The following is a 16,729-nucleotide window of genomic DNA, read 5'->3' as shown; positions in this document are numbered from 1 at the left end:
CAATCCTTGAGGGGGCCATTTGGGGAACTGGGGTAAAAATCTAGGGATTGGTCCTGCTTTGACCTCCTGAGGTCCCTTCCAACCCCAATATTCTATGATAGCTTGGGCCCTGGAAACCTGAGTCAATTGACCCAGACTCAGCACCTGGGGTTTTTCTTTGCTGTCTGGGAATGAACTCTGGTATCTTGGCTCCCAGCCCTCCATCTTATATGTAAGATGAACTAGTCTCCATGTTCCATGCCATTGTCTTTCCTGGGACTGACACTTGCAATGCGAACCAAAGAGCATCCTCCGTGTAGTGAGAGAATTTATCTTCAGTCCCTAGGACCTCATTTCCTTCCATGTATCTTCTGACTAGTTTACCCTTATGTCTGAATCCTTTGTGCTTCTGTTCTCTTTGTGCTCCCCTCCTGAAAACCTCCTCCACCCCCCTCGAAGGGTGATGTGTTTTGGCAAAGAGACCATCTCTCTCACAGTGCTAGAGAAGAATTAAAAATGTTACCTACTACGTATATGTTGGTTGCTAGTAATGCCAAACCTGTGTGATCAAGAAAAGGTCAAGGTAGCATGAGTTTATCAGCCTGATTGTTCAGCCCTAACTCAGGGGAATAGTTCCACTGGACTCCAGGATTCAGTCTATAACACCCTCCCCACACACACACATTATGAAAAGCAGTTAGGTTTTTGGCAACCAGAACAAATCACACTCACATTAAAGTATCAGCGGGGTAGCCATGTTAGTCACACTCGCATTAAAGTAAGATCTGTGAATCCTGAAGTCATCCTGCTTAAAGCTGGCTCTATGTAGACATGTTTTAAAATGGGAGTTGATCAAAGTCCTATTGAATTTTCAGTAGGTGGCAGCAAGGTCCACCCAGCCTCTTTGTGCAAGGTGAGCTGATGCACTGTCAATTTGCACCGCAGCTTGCTGCACACTAACTGCCCATGGAAACAAGCTCCAAGATGACAAGCCGCACATCGCAGAAAGCCATTCACTGTTCAGAAAAAACCTATTCTGAGTAATGTCTAGGATTGAAATCATTTGAGCATTGGCCTACTAAACCCAGGGTTGTGAGTTCAATCCTTGAGGGAGCCATTTAGGGAACTGAAGTTAGAAGAAGGGGGGGGACAACCTGGGAATTTGTCCTGCTTTGAGCAGAGGGTTGGACTAGATGATCTCCTGAGGTCCCTTCCAACCCTGATATTCTATGATCCCACAAAAATCAAAGGATCATCAACCCTAAAGATGGAGAATAGACTTTTCTTGTTAACTACCCCTGGAAATGCAGGATTGTGCCCTCCTGTATATTCTGAAGTGTGTTGTCTAGATCAGATTTAACTCTCAACAGGAATGGAGTTTCCACTCTTTCCCTTGAAAGGCAGTTACCCAGCCTAATAGACCTCACCTGTCCATTAGGAAATGTCCCTGATTCTCTTTAATTACATTTTCTGCTTGGCCTTTGCTGTGAAACCCAGAGAAGGACCCATGCCGCAACCTTCCAGATTTTTCTGTGCATGCCAGCGCACCCACCATTTCTTCACTGGCTTTAAAAATCAACATATAGATTTTAAATGGAAAGCCTGGACCACAGGAAAGCTGGGCACCAACTAAACCCCAAATCTGTATATTTGAAAATGTCACCAGAGCTGAGGGGTTGAGGTCCAAATCTGTTGGAAAAGATTTATAAGTCCCCATAAAGTCAAAAGGCAGATGAAGTGCAATGGAAAAAGAGACATGTTTAATTCTGGGGATGTTCTGCACAACCAGCAATCAGTTAACTCTATTTCTTGGCATTCTTGGCATCTTCAAGGGCAATTTCAGCCTGCCCCAGTATATACAGCGCATCCATATACACACTTCAAGCAGGACAAACATCCAGCGTTATTCCAAATGGAATGCACACCTAGAAAGTAGAGACGTGCCCTGGCTGAGAAATGTAGCCTGCTTAAAAGGTCTGTTGCTGATGTTGATAGGAGTGGGCAATCCAAGTCAGCTCATAAGTGCTGTATGGCAGGGATTTTCTGTATCCTCGTAAGCCTGACTGCTATCATGGTAGCACCCAAAGGCCCCACTGTGTCTGTTCTTTATCGCTTTATCCAAGGGGTCTTATGTTATGACCAAACAGACAGGCTTTGGAAAAAGTCTGGTCCCCATTTTTCCTCCTGTCTTTTCGCCCAGTGCATTTCTTCCTTTATCATTTCTGTCTGAGAGCAGAAGGAGAAGGGCCAAATCTCATGACAGAGGCTTTATTGCCATCCTGATTTTTGGACTTCTCCTCCCGTGATGGTCTGACCTATCCTAAATCTGTCAATCCTTATGGTCTGGTGCCGTGACTGTCCACTTATTTACCTGTAACCTTTGCCTGAGGGGGGGGTTGAGATCGAGTTATGTGTATAACACCTAATCAGAGTGAACAGTGTGATGGCAGCAAATGTCATGTTAGTTCCATGTTTGTTTTGGAAGGGAGTTTTGGTTAGTTAGGAAGGGATCAGCTAAACAGAAAGAAAAGGGAAGGGGGAAGAGGGTACCCCTGAATCCTAGTGTCCCAAGAGTTGCACAGTTCTCAGTCTGGAAGGAAGGGGTGGCCCCAGCAGGGCCCCATTTTCCCCTTCCCCCAGTTCAGCAGTCCCTGCTTCAGTTGCTTCTGCAGCCATTTCTACTGTCTGGAGTCTCTGTTGCAGGTCACTTCAAACAAGGAAACAAACATAATTATAAGATTTTTTTTTCCCCTCCTTTTTCTCTCCCTCCCTTTACATCTTGATCTCTTTGTTTTATTCTCTCTTCCCACCAGCCCCTTTTCCTAAGTGTCTCTGTTTGTGTATTGTACATGTGCATCTTTAGGGCAAACAAACTTTCTCAAGTGATGATGTTAGACAGCTGTAAAGGAATGGAATACATCTCCCCAGTGAAAGTTATAACGTGAGAATTGTATTTTAGGGAATTTGTGAAAATTAATGTTTGTTCCTTTCTTTTTTAAATTTCAGTTTGTCACCATGAGCCTCTTACTGCCATTTGACTCCATCTGCATTTTCCTCTGTGCCCAAGGTACATTTTATTTTAACATTGTCTTTTCATAGCAAAGGAGCTCAGGCTCAGATGCCCGTGTTCCTTCATCTGGGGCAATGAGGTTGAAGTTGGGTCCTCACTCCAGTGTTGAAAGGCTGGTTTTTAAAAGAATAAATACATCATCCATGTAAATTTAAACTTTTAAGAATTTCCCCAAATACAGGAGGCTAATTTTGACTTTTATAACAAAGTATAGTAATGTTATCAGAAGCCCCTGGAGTGCAATTTCCTCTCAATTAGAATAAGTAACTTGCATTTGAGGGTGTGTAAAAGACCAGTGACGTTTCCTGTGAGCATTGAAGCTTTCTGAGGTAGCTGGGAAATACCACACCATGACCCAGGTTTTTTCCTGCACAAAATGCTGCCGCATGTTACACTCCCACACATATGCACCTTCCTTGAATAAGGACCTGGGTTTGATTGACTGTAAATGACAAAATACCCCAAATGACACCTCCTTGCAACTGTTGGAATACACTAAAGTACCTACGAGATGCCACCCCCTGACCTGAAACTTTATTTTTGCTGCTGGCACATGTTACACCCCAATTACCTTTTGGGTCATGTAGCAGGGTGGATCCCTGCTCCGGCCCTGAAGGGGTTAAAAACAGCCCAGGGAAGGGGCTGGGGCTGGAGAAGGCAGCCTTTGGGCTGGGCTGATTGGGGAAGTGGCTGCAGCTGGGGCCATGCCCCAAACTGAGCCACAGGCCCTTATAAAAGGGCAGAGAAGCCAGGAGCCAGAGGAGTCTCTCTCTGCGTTCAGAGGGAGAAGGGCCTGGCTGCTGCAAGGGACCAGACAGGTACCTAGGGTAAAGCAGTGCTGGGGAAAGGCAGGGGAGCTGGGGAGCTCCTGCCTGGAGAGCCCCAGGCTGTGGCCTAGAATTAGGGCCAAGGGGTACTGGGGTTGCAAGGTGCAAGCCAGGGGTAGGCCTAGGCAGCAGGCCCAAACCCCTTTGCCGATGATGAGAGGCTAATACTTCAGTCTGCCCCAGGGTGTGGGGGGCTAGCTAATGACTGGGCAGTTGCCAAGACTCTGAGGCAAAGTGTGGATAGAGTGGGGGGGGTTCCCAGGAGGGGGAAACCCTTAAGAGAAAGGGGTTACTGCCAGAGGGCAGAACCCCACGTAGAAGGGGCTCCGGGGTCCAGGGAGGGACACGGGGCCAGTAGCGGAAGCCAGAAGGCGGATCACCGGCCTGCAGAGGGCGCTCCGAGCTGTGTATGTGAGCTGATTCCCTGAAGCAACCAGCAGGAGGCGCCGCGGGGGTGAGTTCGCCCAGTTACAGGTCACCACAAGTGATATGTACTTGTCTCCATTAAACGGTTATGAAGAGACCAGTACCTGCTAGTCTCCAACCCAAAGCTTCATTGCTATGCAAAACACTCCTTTGTATTACACCTCCCTGCCTCTTCCTTTTTGGAAATGGTCCTTAATTAACTACCTGAGGTTTCAGTGTATGAAGATGGCAAAATACCTTTCAGAATACACTGTCCATATGTCCCTGCGTGTGTTATGAAGAGATCAGGGCATATCAATCCCCAGTCTAAAGCTTAGCCCAGAAATTAATCCCTGACCAAAGTCTGTCTCACACTCTCACTGCTTTTTCTTTGTGAGTAAGCACGGAATGAACATGTAAAAAGCAACTAAAACCACATTTAATCATTTCGTTGAGAATCCAGCTGTGATGTTTTGAAAGAATTACTGTCTAAAGCAACAATCCGAAGAAGTGAGCTGTAGCCCACAAAAACTTATGCTGAAATAAATGTGTTAATCTCTAAGGTGCCACAAGTACTCCTGTTCTGTTCTTTTTGCTGATACAGACTAACACGGCTGCTACTCTGAAACCAATCACAAATGAAGCTCAATAGATATCCTGGCTTTTTTTGTGACAATGTAAGCACAGGAAGGCTGAGTAAGATCAGATTTTATTTTCAGTGTAAGCGTATTTGTTATGAGTCGTCCAACCAGCTGATTGATCTAGTCTTGCTGTGAGAGCTAGACAAGAACAATGTGACTTGTCAAACATTCCTTTTGAAGAACATCTTGTCCACTTCCTTTCCTTTGGAATTGCCAAATAGCAAAACAGAAACACCAGCTCTGAGTGTTTTTCCAAGTTTGTAGAAATAAAAATAAATGGCTTCCAGAGGAGAGTAGCGAAGAGAAGCCAACCCATTTTTCAGAAGGAGTGGAGAGAGGAGCTGGCCTGAGCTTCTGGGCTCTTTCTGCTTCCTTCTTCCCTCTTGTGAAAATGGTGTTGGCTGCTCCCTCTCCACCCTTCTTTATCTAAAAACTTCTCTCAGCTTCTGAGGGGTGGGAGATAGACTTTTTGCCTGCCTCCTGCAGCAGCTCTGATAGGCTGCTATTTCCCAGGAGGCGGAGAAGTTGAGAAGGCAGCCAATCGGATGTTCTCCACCCCACCCGGCAGTCCAAAAATTTTGAAGGCTGGAGTTTCTCCCCTCAGATTAGCTCTAGCAAGGGCCAAATTCACATTATTCACAGTACATTGGCAAGAGTTGGCAACACCAAGCACATGTGTTTTGTGATCACATGACAAAGACATGGATGACAGTAACAAGATTTGTGTCCAAGCAACGCTGCCACAGAAAAGCCACCTGGCTGTAGCTGTTGCCTGAACTCCAAATATCAGCTGTGAGTCTAAAGAGAACCTCAGATTGCAAACCCAGCCAACGAAAGGATGCGGCACAACCTTACTCAAATGGGCAGCTACGGTTCTTGCCAGATCTGGGTATAATACCTGTTCAGCTGCACTTTTCTCAGACGGCCGTGACAGGGTCTCTTCAGTAGTCAGTGGAAAAATCGCCCAGTACTTCACATTCCTTAACAGTAAGAAGGAGAAGTTTGCAGAGAAGTTGAGAGGAGGAAATTGGCCATGTGCGGCAGACTGAGAGGAGGTGCCTTGCTGCAGTGCTTTCCAGCAGCAGGCTGAACCTGCAGCAGTCTCTAGGCTTTTGCTGCATCCATAATCCAGTTCTTCAGGCATGATTTATAGCTTTGCTGCAGCACTGAAGTGGAAACTTTATGCAGGAAGACCATCGCCGTGCAAGCATAGTGCAATGGTCCAGATCCAAAGCCCAGTCAAGTCAATGGGAGCCTTTTCGTTTATTCAGTGGCCACTGGATCAGGCCCAGTGTCATTAAGAAACTAGCACTCTTTTAACGGCACATACAAAATAAAAACCATGAGTGGGTTGGGTTTTTTTAATCTACATTTGTTACTTCTGAGTCTGGTGGCAGATCAGTGCCTGTGAAAGAGCCCCATCAGGTTGGTTGTTAGTCCTGAATTTGGCACAAAATGAAGGATCCGATTCTGCTAACGACTCATTACTGGAGGCAGTGCTGTGCACTGAGTGTGATCCATTGGCTTCAGTGCAACTTAAACTCTTGCTTGACTCAAAACAACTACTCACAGGAATATTATGATGTTGATGCGTCACTGTAGAGCTTAGGAGCCCTAGTCATGGATCCCATTGTGTTGGGCGCTGCACAAACACAGAACAGAAAGCTGGTATTAAGCTCTACAGCTGGTATTAAGTGTTTGCAAGATCAGTCTCTAGGTAGAGACATTCCCCTGAATTATTCATCCCTGTTATGCAAGCTGCAGTGGAGGCTGGGTCAAGACTTTGGGGGTCAGGGCTCTGCATAACACTTATAACTTATTAACTAGGGCAGGGGTTCTCAAGCTGCATCACAGATGCTTTTCTGCAGACAAAAGCCAGGACCAGTGTTAGGAGGTAGCAAGCAGGGCAGTTGCCTGGGGTCCCACGCCACAGGGAGCCCTGCAAAGCTAAGTTGCTCAGGCTTCAGCTTCAGTCCCAGGTGGCGGGGCTCAGAGCCTCGGGCTTCACCATGGGGTGGGGCTTTGGTTTTCTGCCCCAGAAAGTCGAATGCTGGCCCTGCTTGGCAGAGTCCCTGAAACCTGCTCGCAGTCCCCCAGGAACCCCGGGCCCCTGGATGAGTAGTAGTAAAGCCAGACATTAGCTAATGACACTTTGCAGCTGTAGGATCTTCCAGATGTAAAGGGGAAAGAGCTGTGTGTTCCTAACCATCCTGTTTGTGAGGATCCACCCTGCTATAAGCCTGTCCCATCTCCAAGGAGTAGGAGCAGCGTTTTCAGCCTGGCTGGAAAGCCGCAGGGATATTGACAGCTTGGCCTTGCCCACAATGGCATGTTGTGCCTCGTGAATATGGGGACAGTGATAACTATTCCTACAGCTGGACTCAGTCTCTAGCAGCGCTAAAGAGGCAGGTCAGCAGGAACAAGTTATACTCTGTGTTTGTATGTTATGAGTAGGACCTTACCAAATTCACAGTCTATTTAGGTCAATTTCATGATCATAAGATTTTAAAAATTGTCAATTTCATGATTGTAGCTATTTAAATCTGCAGTTTCAGGGTCCTGTAATTCTAGGGGTCCTGACCCAAAGAGGAGTTGGAGGCAGGGGGGTCACAAAGTTATTGTACAGGGAGGTGACTGATACCTTTACTTCTGCACTGCTGCTGGTGGCAGCGCTGCCTTCAGAGTTGGGCAGCTGGAGAATGGTGGCCGCTGGGGAGCTAGGCCGTCAGTCAGCAGCTGCCATGCTCTGGTCAGCCAGCTCTGAAGGCAGCGCAGAAGTAAGGGTGGCAATACTGCAACCCCCCTAAAATAATCTTGTGACCCCTCCCCCTTCCCCCTGCAACTCCCTTTTGGGTCAGGTGGCCCTTCATTCTCTTGTGCGTGGCCGCTCAGGCATGCACCTCAGAGAGGACTACCTGCAGACCACCTGAATGGTGTTCACAGACCACTGGTGGTCCCCGGAGTTTGAGAACCTCTGCTGTAGAGGGATGACTCTCTGCGCCGCTTGAGCACTATTTTGAAGGCTCAAGTGGGCTCTAAGTGATGTATGGTCTTTGCGGTGGCTCTCAACACGGAAGAATTTTACTATCCTTAAATATTTACAGTTGGGGCGAGGAGGGAGGCGGTGAAAAAAGGGATGAATATTTTCGGCTAAGCGATGAGTGCAAATGTAGATGGCAATAGTTGTCCAATGTATGACTGGGCTGCAGAGTTCATACAAATCTTACGTTACAACCTGGGCCAGTCCCCCACTGTGCAGTCATCAGGCGAGGGGTCTCAAGTGCTACTGAGCCCATTGGCTCTGGATAGAGTGTAATCGCTATTTCTAGCTCTGGGACTATGGGGTCAGTTCAGATAGCCTGTTTAACATAACACCCTTCTTTGAGACATAAGGCATTACTGCCCAGCCACCCTAGATGCTGAAATCAGTGTCTGAAACCTCTTGAGCCCTCGCAATTGCTAATACATACTCACCCCTAGAGGTCCACTTAAGCTATACCCTCTGGACTTCTAGTTTAATTCCTCTGGAGACATTGTGGTAGGAAAGCTGAGAACACAGGCTTAGCAAAGGAATTTCTTGCCCACAGAAACTTTGCTCCGAAAGCACTCGAGAGTTACAGGTCTCTGAAAACAAAATACAGGTCCTGAGACCCACCCAGTTGGATTTCACCCCTTCTTGTGAAGTTTGTCAGCATTTCAGGTTGGACCAAGTCCCTCTTGCAAGTCCTTCTCAGATGTGTCCGTGGTCAGCCCCCATGCCCTGCATGGAGCAGCACCCCACTCTTAAGTCGCCGTCTCTTTGCCATATGGTGGAATTATCTTTTAGACCTTGTCCTAACAGATAAAGAGGAACTGATCACAGAACTAAAAATTAATGGTAGCTTAGGTACAAGCGATTGTGACTTGATCACACACAAAATGCAAGCAGAATGAAGGCCAGACCAGTAATATATATACACTTGGTGCTGTAATAGGGCCAATTTCACAAAGCTGGAAACAACTATGAGCCCAATCAGCTGGGAGGAAGAACTAGAAAAATATGAATGATAATTGGGAATAATTTCAGAACACCTTACTAGATGCCCCAAAAGCCACAATGCCACAATCGAGGAAGAAGACTCTGCTGGTTAAAAAAAGACTTGGTTTAAAGGGGAAGTGAAGTCAACTATAAAAAAAAAATATATATATATATATATATATATTACAAATTGAGGAAAGGGGAAGTTGATAGTAATGAATATAAATTAGAAGGTAGGAATTGTAGAAAATTGATAAGAAAAGTCAAGGGACACAAAGAGAAATCTATGACCTCCAGAGTTGAGGACAATGAGAAGTTTTTTTAATATATTAGGAACAAAAAAACAATTCTGATAATCGTCCATTATTAGGTGGAAATTGTAGAGTTAACAGTAATAAGGCAGAAAAGTGTTCAATAGATATTTCTATTCTGTATTGGAGGAAGACGCAGATAATGTAGTCTCATCATATGGTGGTGAGAGAACACTTTCCATTCCACCAGTTTCTCTGTAGGATGTTAAACAGATTACACATCTTAAAATCAGCAGGTCCAGATATGTTGCATCCAAGAGTTTTTTAAAAGAGTTGGTTGAGTACCTCACTGTACCATTGATGTTGGTTTTCAGTAACTCCAGAAGCCTGGAAGAAAGCTAATGTTGTGCCAGTTTTTAAAAAGGGTAAGCAAGGTGGCCCAGGTAATTATAGGCCTATCATCTTGACATCAATCGCAGCTAAGATAATGGAGCGGATGAGATGGGACTCGATTAATAAAGAACAAAGAAAGGTATATGTAATTAATGCAAATCAGCATGTGTTTATGGAAAACAGATCCCATTAAACTAACTTGATAGCTTTTTTGATGAGATTACCTTTAATCAGCCAAACTGGTAATAGTGTTGACGTAACATATGTAGACTTCTTTAAGACATTTGATTTGGTACCATATGACATCTTGATGAATAAAATTACAACAAATAAAATTAACATGACACATGTTAGCCAGTTTTTAATCTACTTACCTGAGAGCTCACAATGTAATTGGAAATGGGAAATCGTCAGTGAGGGGGTATGTTTCCAGTGCGGTCCCCCAGGGATCAGTTATTTAACTCTATTCTATTTAACATTTTTATCAATGACCTGGAAGAAAACCTGAAATAATGACTAATAAAGTTTGCAGATGACCAAAAAATTGGGGAAGTAGTAAATAATGAAGAGGACAGGTCACTGATTAAAAGCGATCTGGTTCTCTGGGCTCAAGCGAACAATATGCGTTTTAATGTGGCTAAATGCAGATATATACATCTGGGAACAAAGAACATAGGCCATACTTGCAGAATGGGGATTCTATTTTGGGAAGTAGTGACTCTGAAAAAGATTGTGGAGGTCGTGGTGGATAATGAGCTGAACATGAGGTCCTTGTGTAATGCTGTGACCGAAAGAGCTAATGCAATCCTGGAATGCATAAAGGGAATCTCAAATAGGAGTAGAGAGATTATTTTACCTCTGTATTTGGCACTGGTGCAACCATTTCTGAACTACTGTTTCCAGTTCTGGTGTCCACAGTTCAGGAAGAATATGGGTATATTGCAGTGTTCAGAGGAGAGCCATGAGAATGATTAAAGAATTAGAAAATGTGCCTTATAGTGATAGACTTAAAGAATTTAATCTGTTTATTTTAACAAAGAGAAGGTTAAGGGATGACTTAATTGCAGTCTATAAGTATCTAGATGGGGAACAAACATTTAATAATGGGCTCTTCAATGTAGCAGAGAAAGGCCTTAACCTGATCCAATGGCTGGGAATTGAAGCTCGACAAACTAAGATTGGAAATAATGCATACATTTTTAAGGATGAAAGCAACTAACCTTTGGAACAATTGACCAAGGGTCATGGTAGATTCTCCATCACTAACCATTTTTTAAATCAAGGTTGGATGTTTTTCTGAAAGCAATGCTCTAGGAATTATTTTGGGGGAAATTCTATGAACTGCAGTATACAAGAGGTCAGAGTAGATTATCATAATGGTCCCGTCTGGCCTTAGAATATATGAATCTATACATCAAATAAAGCCTAGAAATCCACCAAATGTAAGGTATGTCATAGCAGTCAGAAAAGTGGCGCTGTACGCTGGTACGCTACTATAATATGTCAGCTGTGTCTTTTACTTCACTATCATATCTCCTAGTGCTACTGGATTAGTGCATCCTCTACATCCTGCTATGCTCCTTCTGTAGAACAGAGTTCTGGTGATCTCAGCATGTTCACTGTTCCTGTTGAGGATACCAGAATCAAAACACTACTTGATTTTTCAGATCCCCATCTGAGCTGGCAACCCTAATTAGAAAATATTTTGAGTTATAAACTTGGCACGTTTCAGAGAGTAAATTAGAACCCTAAGAAACATTGTTTTTGCAAATTCTTTACTGCTCATACCCACCCACTTTAATTACATCTTAGTCAGTGTCTGGGTCACTAGCATGAATGAATGCTCTGCAGAAGTATTTTTAAATAGTTTAGAAATAATCCTATTAATGGGTTAATATATATTTGATCCCACAGTGCTGCTTACATGGGGTCTACAAGAACTTCATGCCAACCAGGAGACAATTGTCAAGATTTCTGCTGCTGGCCAACGTAAGTTTGTTTATATAAATCAGAACTTCAAACTCCTAATCTTTACCTTCAAGCAGGGCCGTCCTCAGGCATACATGGCTGAATAGGGCACCTGGAAATTTGGGGCACCCTGGGATCTTAGTGTCCACCTTCCCTCCTGTTCCTATCCCTGTTATGACCCTTTCTGCAGGCTCCCGCCAGAGCTGGCTGCTGCAGCCTGGTGAGTCTTCCTCTGGAGGGAATCTAGTTAAAAGTGAAAAAGCTTCCAGCCTGCCAGACCTATTAGCACAACACTGAAACCATTAAAGAGCCATTCAAGTGGTAATGAAGCCATTTAACAGGCAGGACCAGCTCCAGGCACCAGCAAACCAAGCATGTGCTTGGGGCAGCACATTTTCAGGGGTGGCATTCCGGCCGTCTTTTTTTTTTTCTTTTTTAGGCAGCAAAAGCCTAGAGCCAGCCCTGGCAGCAGCAGCACGTCCTGCACGGGGGGTGCCCTGGGGCTGCTGTGGTTCATGTCAGAGAGCAATGCCCGCACCTTATGGCTGGGCGGGCTCTGAGCGGGGACACTTCGGCTGGGGGCTGCCCCATGGGGCGCACAGAGCCACCTTTAGGTGCCGCATGGTGGCCGCCCCCCAGCGCCACAGCTGGGGCTGGGCAAAAGTGGCCTGAGCCACCCAGGGGCTGCAGCAGGGCAGCCAGGAGCAGCAGCAGCAGCGGGGCCATAGATGGGACCGGTGCCCGGGGCACTGCCATGCGGGGCCTGCATCCCGCTCTCCGGAGGTCCGCTCCCTCTGGGGCTGCCCTGCCCTGGCTCCTCAGCCCTTTGCCAGCTGGTCCCCCCAGCTCTGCTCTCCTGGGTCCCGGCCGGTCCTGGAGGCAGGAGCCCTGGCTGGAGGTGCCCTGGGCTGAGGTGCAGCCCAGGAGCCCCGCTGCTTACTCTGACCCTGCCAGCACCGGCTGGAGGCGAGGGGCAAGCGGGCAGAGTCAGCACTGGTTGGGGGGAGCCCAGGGCTGGAGCGGCAGGGGGTGCGAGGGGAGGGGGGAGAGCCCAGGGTTGGGGTGGCAGGAGGTGCAGGTGGAGGGCCCAGGGTGGGGTGGGGTGGGGTGGGGCCGTGGGGGTCAGCCAAAAATTTTTTACTTGGGGCAGCAAAAAACCTAGAGCCGACCCTGTTAACAGGCATTTGCCAACCCCCAGGTATATACTGTCCGTTTCTGATTTTACTGACAAAAACAGTTGTGCACTAATGTAATATTTACTCAGACCTTAGTTTAAAATTTGCTTTAAAAATATTTCATTTGAAGATTGCTAAAGCTGATAAAATCACATCTCTCAAAAATCTGTGCATAGATTTTTAGATGCACAATCTGAGTATTCATTGTTAGCCTTAAATGCTTGGATCTTCAGACACACACAGACCACCCTTATCTAAAATACACATTTTAATTTCAATTACTAAAGTACAAAAAACTTGCTTCCAAAGTCTTCCTGTCCTTTCTGTCCATCTCTTTCTCACTTCACCCGCCTGTTGAAGAGAACCCTTAAAGGGGCAACGCCCCTTTTCTTCCAGATAGCTGGACAAACGAGTTTCCCTTTCTTTACTTCTGACTATTTGATTAGTTTTAAGAGACCCCTCCAGCGAAATCAGTACCTAGTAAGTTATAAAATCCATTGTTATGCCTAAAATCTTTGGAAACATATTTTTTAAAAGTTGGTGAAATTTCATAAACGTGTCTCTTGTTACGGAGATCACACAAAGTAAGTTAGTGTTCCCTTTTTCTAAATGCAATGAACATTATTATGAAAACACTAAACCTCTGTGACTGATTAATTTAAAATAATATCTTTGTTTCAGTGAGTTAAATAGGTAGTAATCTGGAATGATTACTTTATGAAGGTTTAAGAGTACATTTAAAATATAAAATCAGCTTAGAAATACTGATTAAGAAAATGTAAAACGGAGAAGAGCTGCATCATTTATTCCATAATATTTAATGCTGTATTCAGCAGGACAGCTGACTTGCCCGAACTACAAAGTCTTTGCAAATAAATCTCTGACGAACTTCAGGGTATATCAAAATACCTGTGACTGACATTTTTATTCCCAAATTTAGTGCTTTTAATTAGGTACCTTCTGCATGTCCAGTCTTCACCATCTGGCATGCAGTAGGAAACATGCTCCATTTTCTTTTGAAAAAATCCTCTCTGCAATTTCTTTCTAATGTCATTTGCTTCATGTGGGTTCAGGGATTTGGCTGCAAGGGGGTGAGTAGGGAGGGGGAAGAAGAGAGGAGGGAGACAGTGGGGAGAGGGCGAGGTCTGGGGCACAGTAGGGGTGGAGTATGGGTGGAGTCACAGGCAGAAGAGGTGGGCTGGGAGCTAGCCTTCCCAAGTGGCAGCTTCACCTACCCGCCATGACAGAACGTAAGAGTGGGTTGGCTCCTGCACACCCCGTGTGCACTGCAGTCTCCTTAGGCAGCGGCTGTATTCACAGAGCTGAATGTGCCGGTGCCGCGGATTCTGCGTTAGGGAGAGGGTCCGAGGGTCTCTGCGGGGCACTGTGACTCTCTGCCGTCGTGAGGTGGGCTGGGGTGGCTCGCTATCCTTTGCTGCCTTGTCCCTCGCCCTCCCCCATGGACTGCGAGCCCGGGCTGCAGTTGGGCACAGGGGCACCAGTTTAATAATACTGCATAGGGCCCCATAAATCCTAAGGACAGCCCTGCCTTCAAGGCTTTTCCCAGCTCTGCTACTGCTGCCTACATCACCTCTCCCCCTCCCCCCTGCTAACTCCCCGTCCCCCAATGAGTACTTTCATCAGTGTCCCCATGCCAGGAAGACTCCCCCAGATGCTATGTTCCTTGCAACATCTATCTACTCTTTCAGATGTGAGGCTCATTTTATTTCAGTTGGTTTCTTTTCCACCACTTCAGCCTTCTTGCCTAAATTTGTTCCCTCAAACCTAAATGTAATATTTCAGCATATTAACCCCTAGTTCCCCACTCAGGTTAGTTATGTGTTTAACAGAAGAACCAACAGTCTGAGCCAGGATGGTTTTGTAGTTAAGGCACTGTATAATGACTCAGAAGACTTCAGTTCCATTCCAGGTTCTGCCGCAGGCTTCCTGGGTGATCTTGGTAAATCACGTCATCTCTCTGCCCCTCAGTTCCCCGTGTGTGAGATGGTGATACTGCTTCCCCACAGAGAGGTGTTGTAAGAATCAATTTGTTGTTATTTGTGCGGCTGTGGTGATGGGTTCTTAATATGATCCCTCGATAGTCAGATAGAGGTGTATGTAACAAAATTATATTGCATGATCTTTTACCATGACCTTCATTTTCCAGTGTCTGTTGTCCAGCTTAAAGCGTAAGCTCCTGTTGGTTGGGACCTGCCTGGTTTTGAACTTGTCTGTAACACACAATTCATCCTTATCATATTAGAGACTTAAAGAATGATGGAAAAGAGACTTCCTCCTCATTCTGGGTGTTTATTTCTTAATTACATTCATTTGAAGTCTGAAACAGCTGTAGAAACAGCAGTCCAGGAAGACTTAGTTATGCAACAATAGAAAAACAATCGGATAAGATGAGGCTGCATTGCGCTATCTCTATATCATACGTTAGCCAAGCTGTAACAGCTGCAGCCCGGGTGTGTCCCTTGCCAATGCTAGTGCAGCAACTGAAAGTGACCTGGAGGGAATCCAATGAGCACAAAGAAAACAAAAAAATAAGTTAACATTATTCTGCAGATACACTGTGCATTGGTGCTCTTGATCTGTTTGTTACTCATGGTTGTAATATGCAGGAGCATGGTGTTCCATAAAGATGTTACCTCATAGCTCTAATATCTGTATCTGGTTGTTTAGGATATGGAGCAGCTAATGGTATTAATATGGCTACTGAAGTTCCTAGCAGTGTTCTGGGAGGCTTTGTAATGTCCTGGAGACATGTCTTCCAGATTCTTTCCCCAGTAAGACAGAAGAGTCTCTCCAGAGAATCCTTACTGGGTTTGTCACTGACCCCAGTACAGGTTAGGACAGGATTTTGGGAGTTTAATCTGGGTTGTGTGAATACTCATGCAGAGCAGACATGTCCAACAAAGCTCACAGTTACACACCTCACTGGTGGGTCTCCGTGCTTTGATTTCAAACATGGAGGCAGAGCTGCTGAAGTGTGAACAGCACTAGCAACGAGGCCCTGTTTGCCTGCTATAACTGTTGTCTTAATTTTGGTGTTCCAGCCAATTGGGGAGTGGAATAAACTTGCAAAGAACAGAACTTCTGAGAGAATGAGGTTACCGTATAACAATACCCACTGACCCAGAATGGAATGCTTTAAAACTTTCAATCCTTTATAATCTGGCATTAGAAAATCCTAATTATAAACCCACTTTCTCACCGCTAGGAATGAAACAATTGTGATAATAAATTGTGTCTGGGAGGAGAAGTGACTGGTCGGGGGGGAAGAGGGGCACTGGCCACAAATTCTTTTGTATAGCTGAACCATTATAAAGGACTCCAGTTATAGATGGAAGGAACACCCTTTACACCTTCTGTATTTACTGCTTCCTGCTTTCTGACATTGCATCTCAGTTTCCCTCAGAAATGCTGCAGGAGTCTTTAAAATTTGCTCTGAACATAGCACCCACATTAAGGACCCAGTGAATTTTTTTTCTCCCTCTTAAAATTTCTCCTGGTATTACCGGGCAGAGGAGCAACTATTCACATGTATTTGAGGATGGAGCATTGTCTAGTAGTTACTGCTAGACTAGAGATTAGGAGTCAGGACTTCTGGATTCTGTTCCCAGCTCTGCTGCTAACTTGCTGTGTCAAAACACTCGTTTTAAGGGATTTAGATAATTGGTTCCCATTAGGAACCTGTGAAGATCACAGGTAAACTGAAGGCCAGAGAATCTAAAGCAATCTGGCATTATAATACAGGCTGATTTTTTTGAATGCTAACGTATCTCTAGGCTTAACCAGTTCACCATTGTAAAACACTTCCAGATCCTCAGCTGAAGGATGTCCTGTAGGTTCAAGCTGTTACAGTAGTTGCTTATTGGTTCCAGCGCAGTGGGAGGCCGTGTTTTATGCCAAGATTCCATTTCATCTTCTGGAAATTACAGGGTGGAAGAAAGTTTGCCTGAGGGGTAGGAGTTGCCTTTTGGTTTTCCATCCATT

The 16,729-nt window shown here is 45.4% G+C and overlaps 1 protein-coding gene across 2 annotated transcripts in view; it reads left to right on the top strand.

Moving 5' to 3' along the window:
- Positions 1 to 16,729, top strand: part of VWA2 (von Willebrand factor A domain containing 2) — a 61,821-nt gene that overhangs the window by 13,675 nt on the left and 31,417 nt on the right. For both annotated transcript variants that reach the window (XM_032764167.2, XM_032764165.2), the window contains exons 2-3: positions 2,986 to 3,046; positions 11,499 to 11,573. In XM_032764167.2, coding sequence (XP_032620058.1) covers positions 2,995 to 3,046; positions 11,499 to 11,573 — 127 coding nt within the window. In that variant the 5' untranslated portion in view covers positions 2,986 to 2,994. The remainder of the gene's footprint in view (positions 1 to 2,985; positions 3,047 to 11,498; positions 11,574 to 16,729) is intronic.

Source organism: Chelonoidis abingdonii, chromosome 15, assembly GCF_003597395.2.
Source record: "Chelonoidis abingdonii isolate Lonesome George chromosome 15, CheloAbing_2.0, whole genome shotgun sequence".
NCBI classification, from domain to species: domain Eukaryota; kingdom Metazoa; phylum Chordata; order Testudines; family Testudinidae; genus Chelonoidis; species Chelonoidis abingdonii.
The sequence above is the reverse complement of the archived record's forward strand: the minus strand, read 5'-3'. Positions and strand labels throughout refer to the sequence as shown.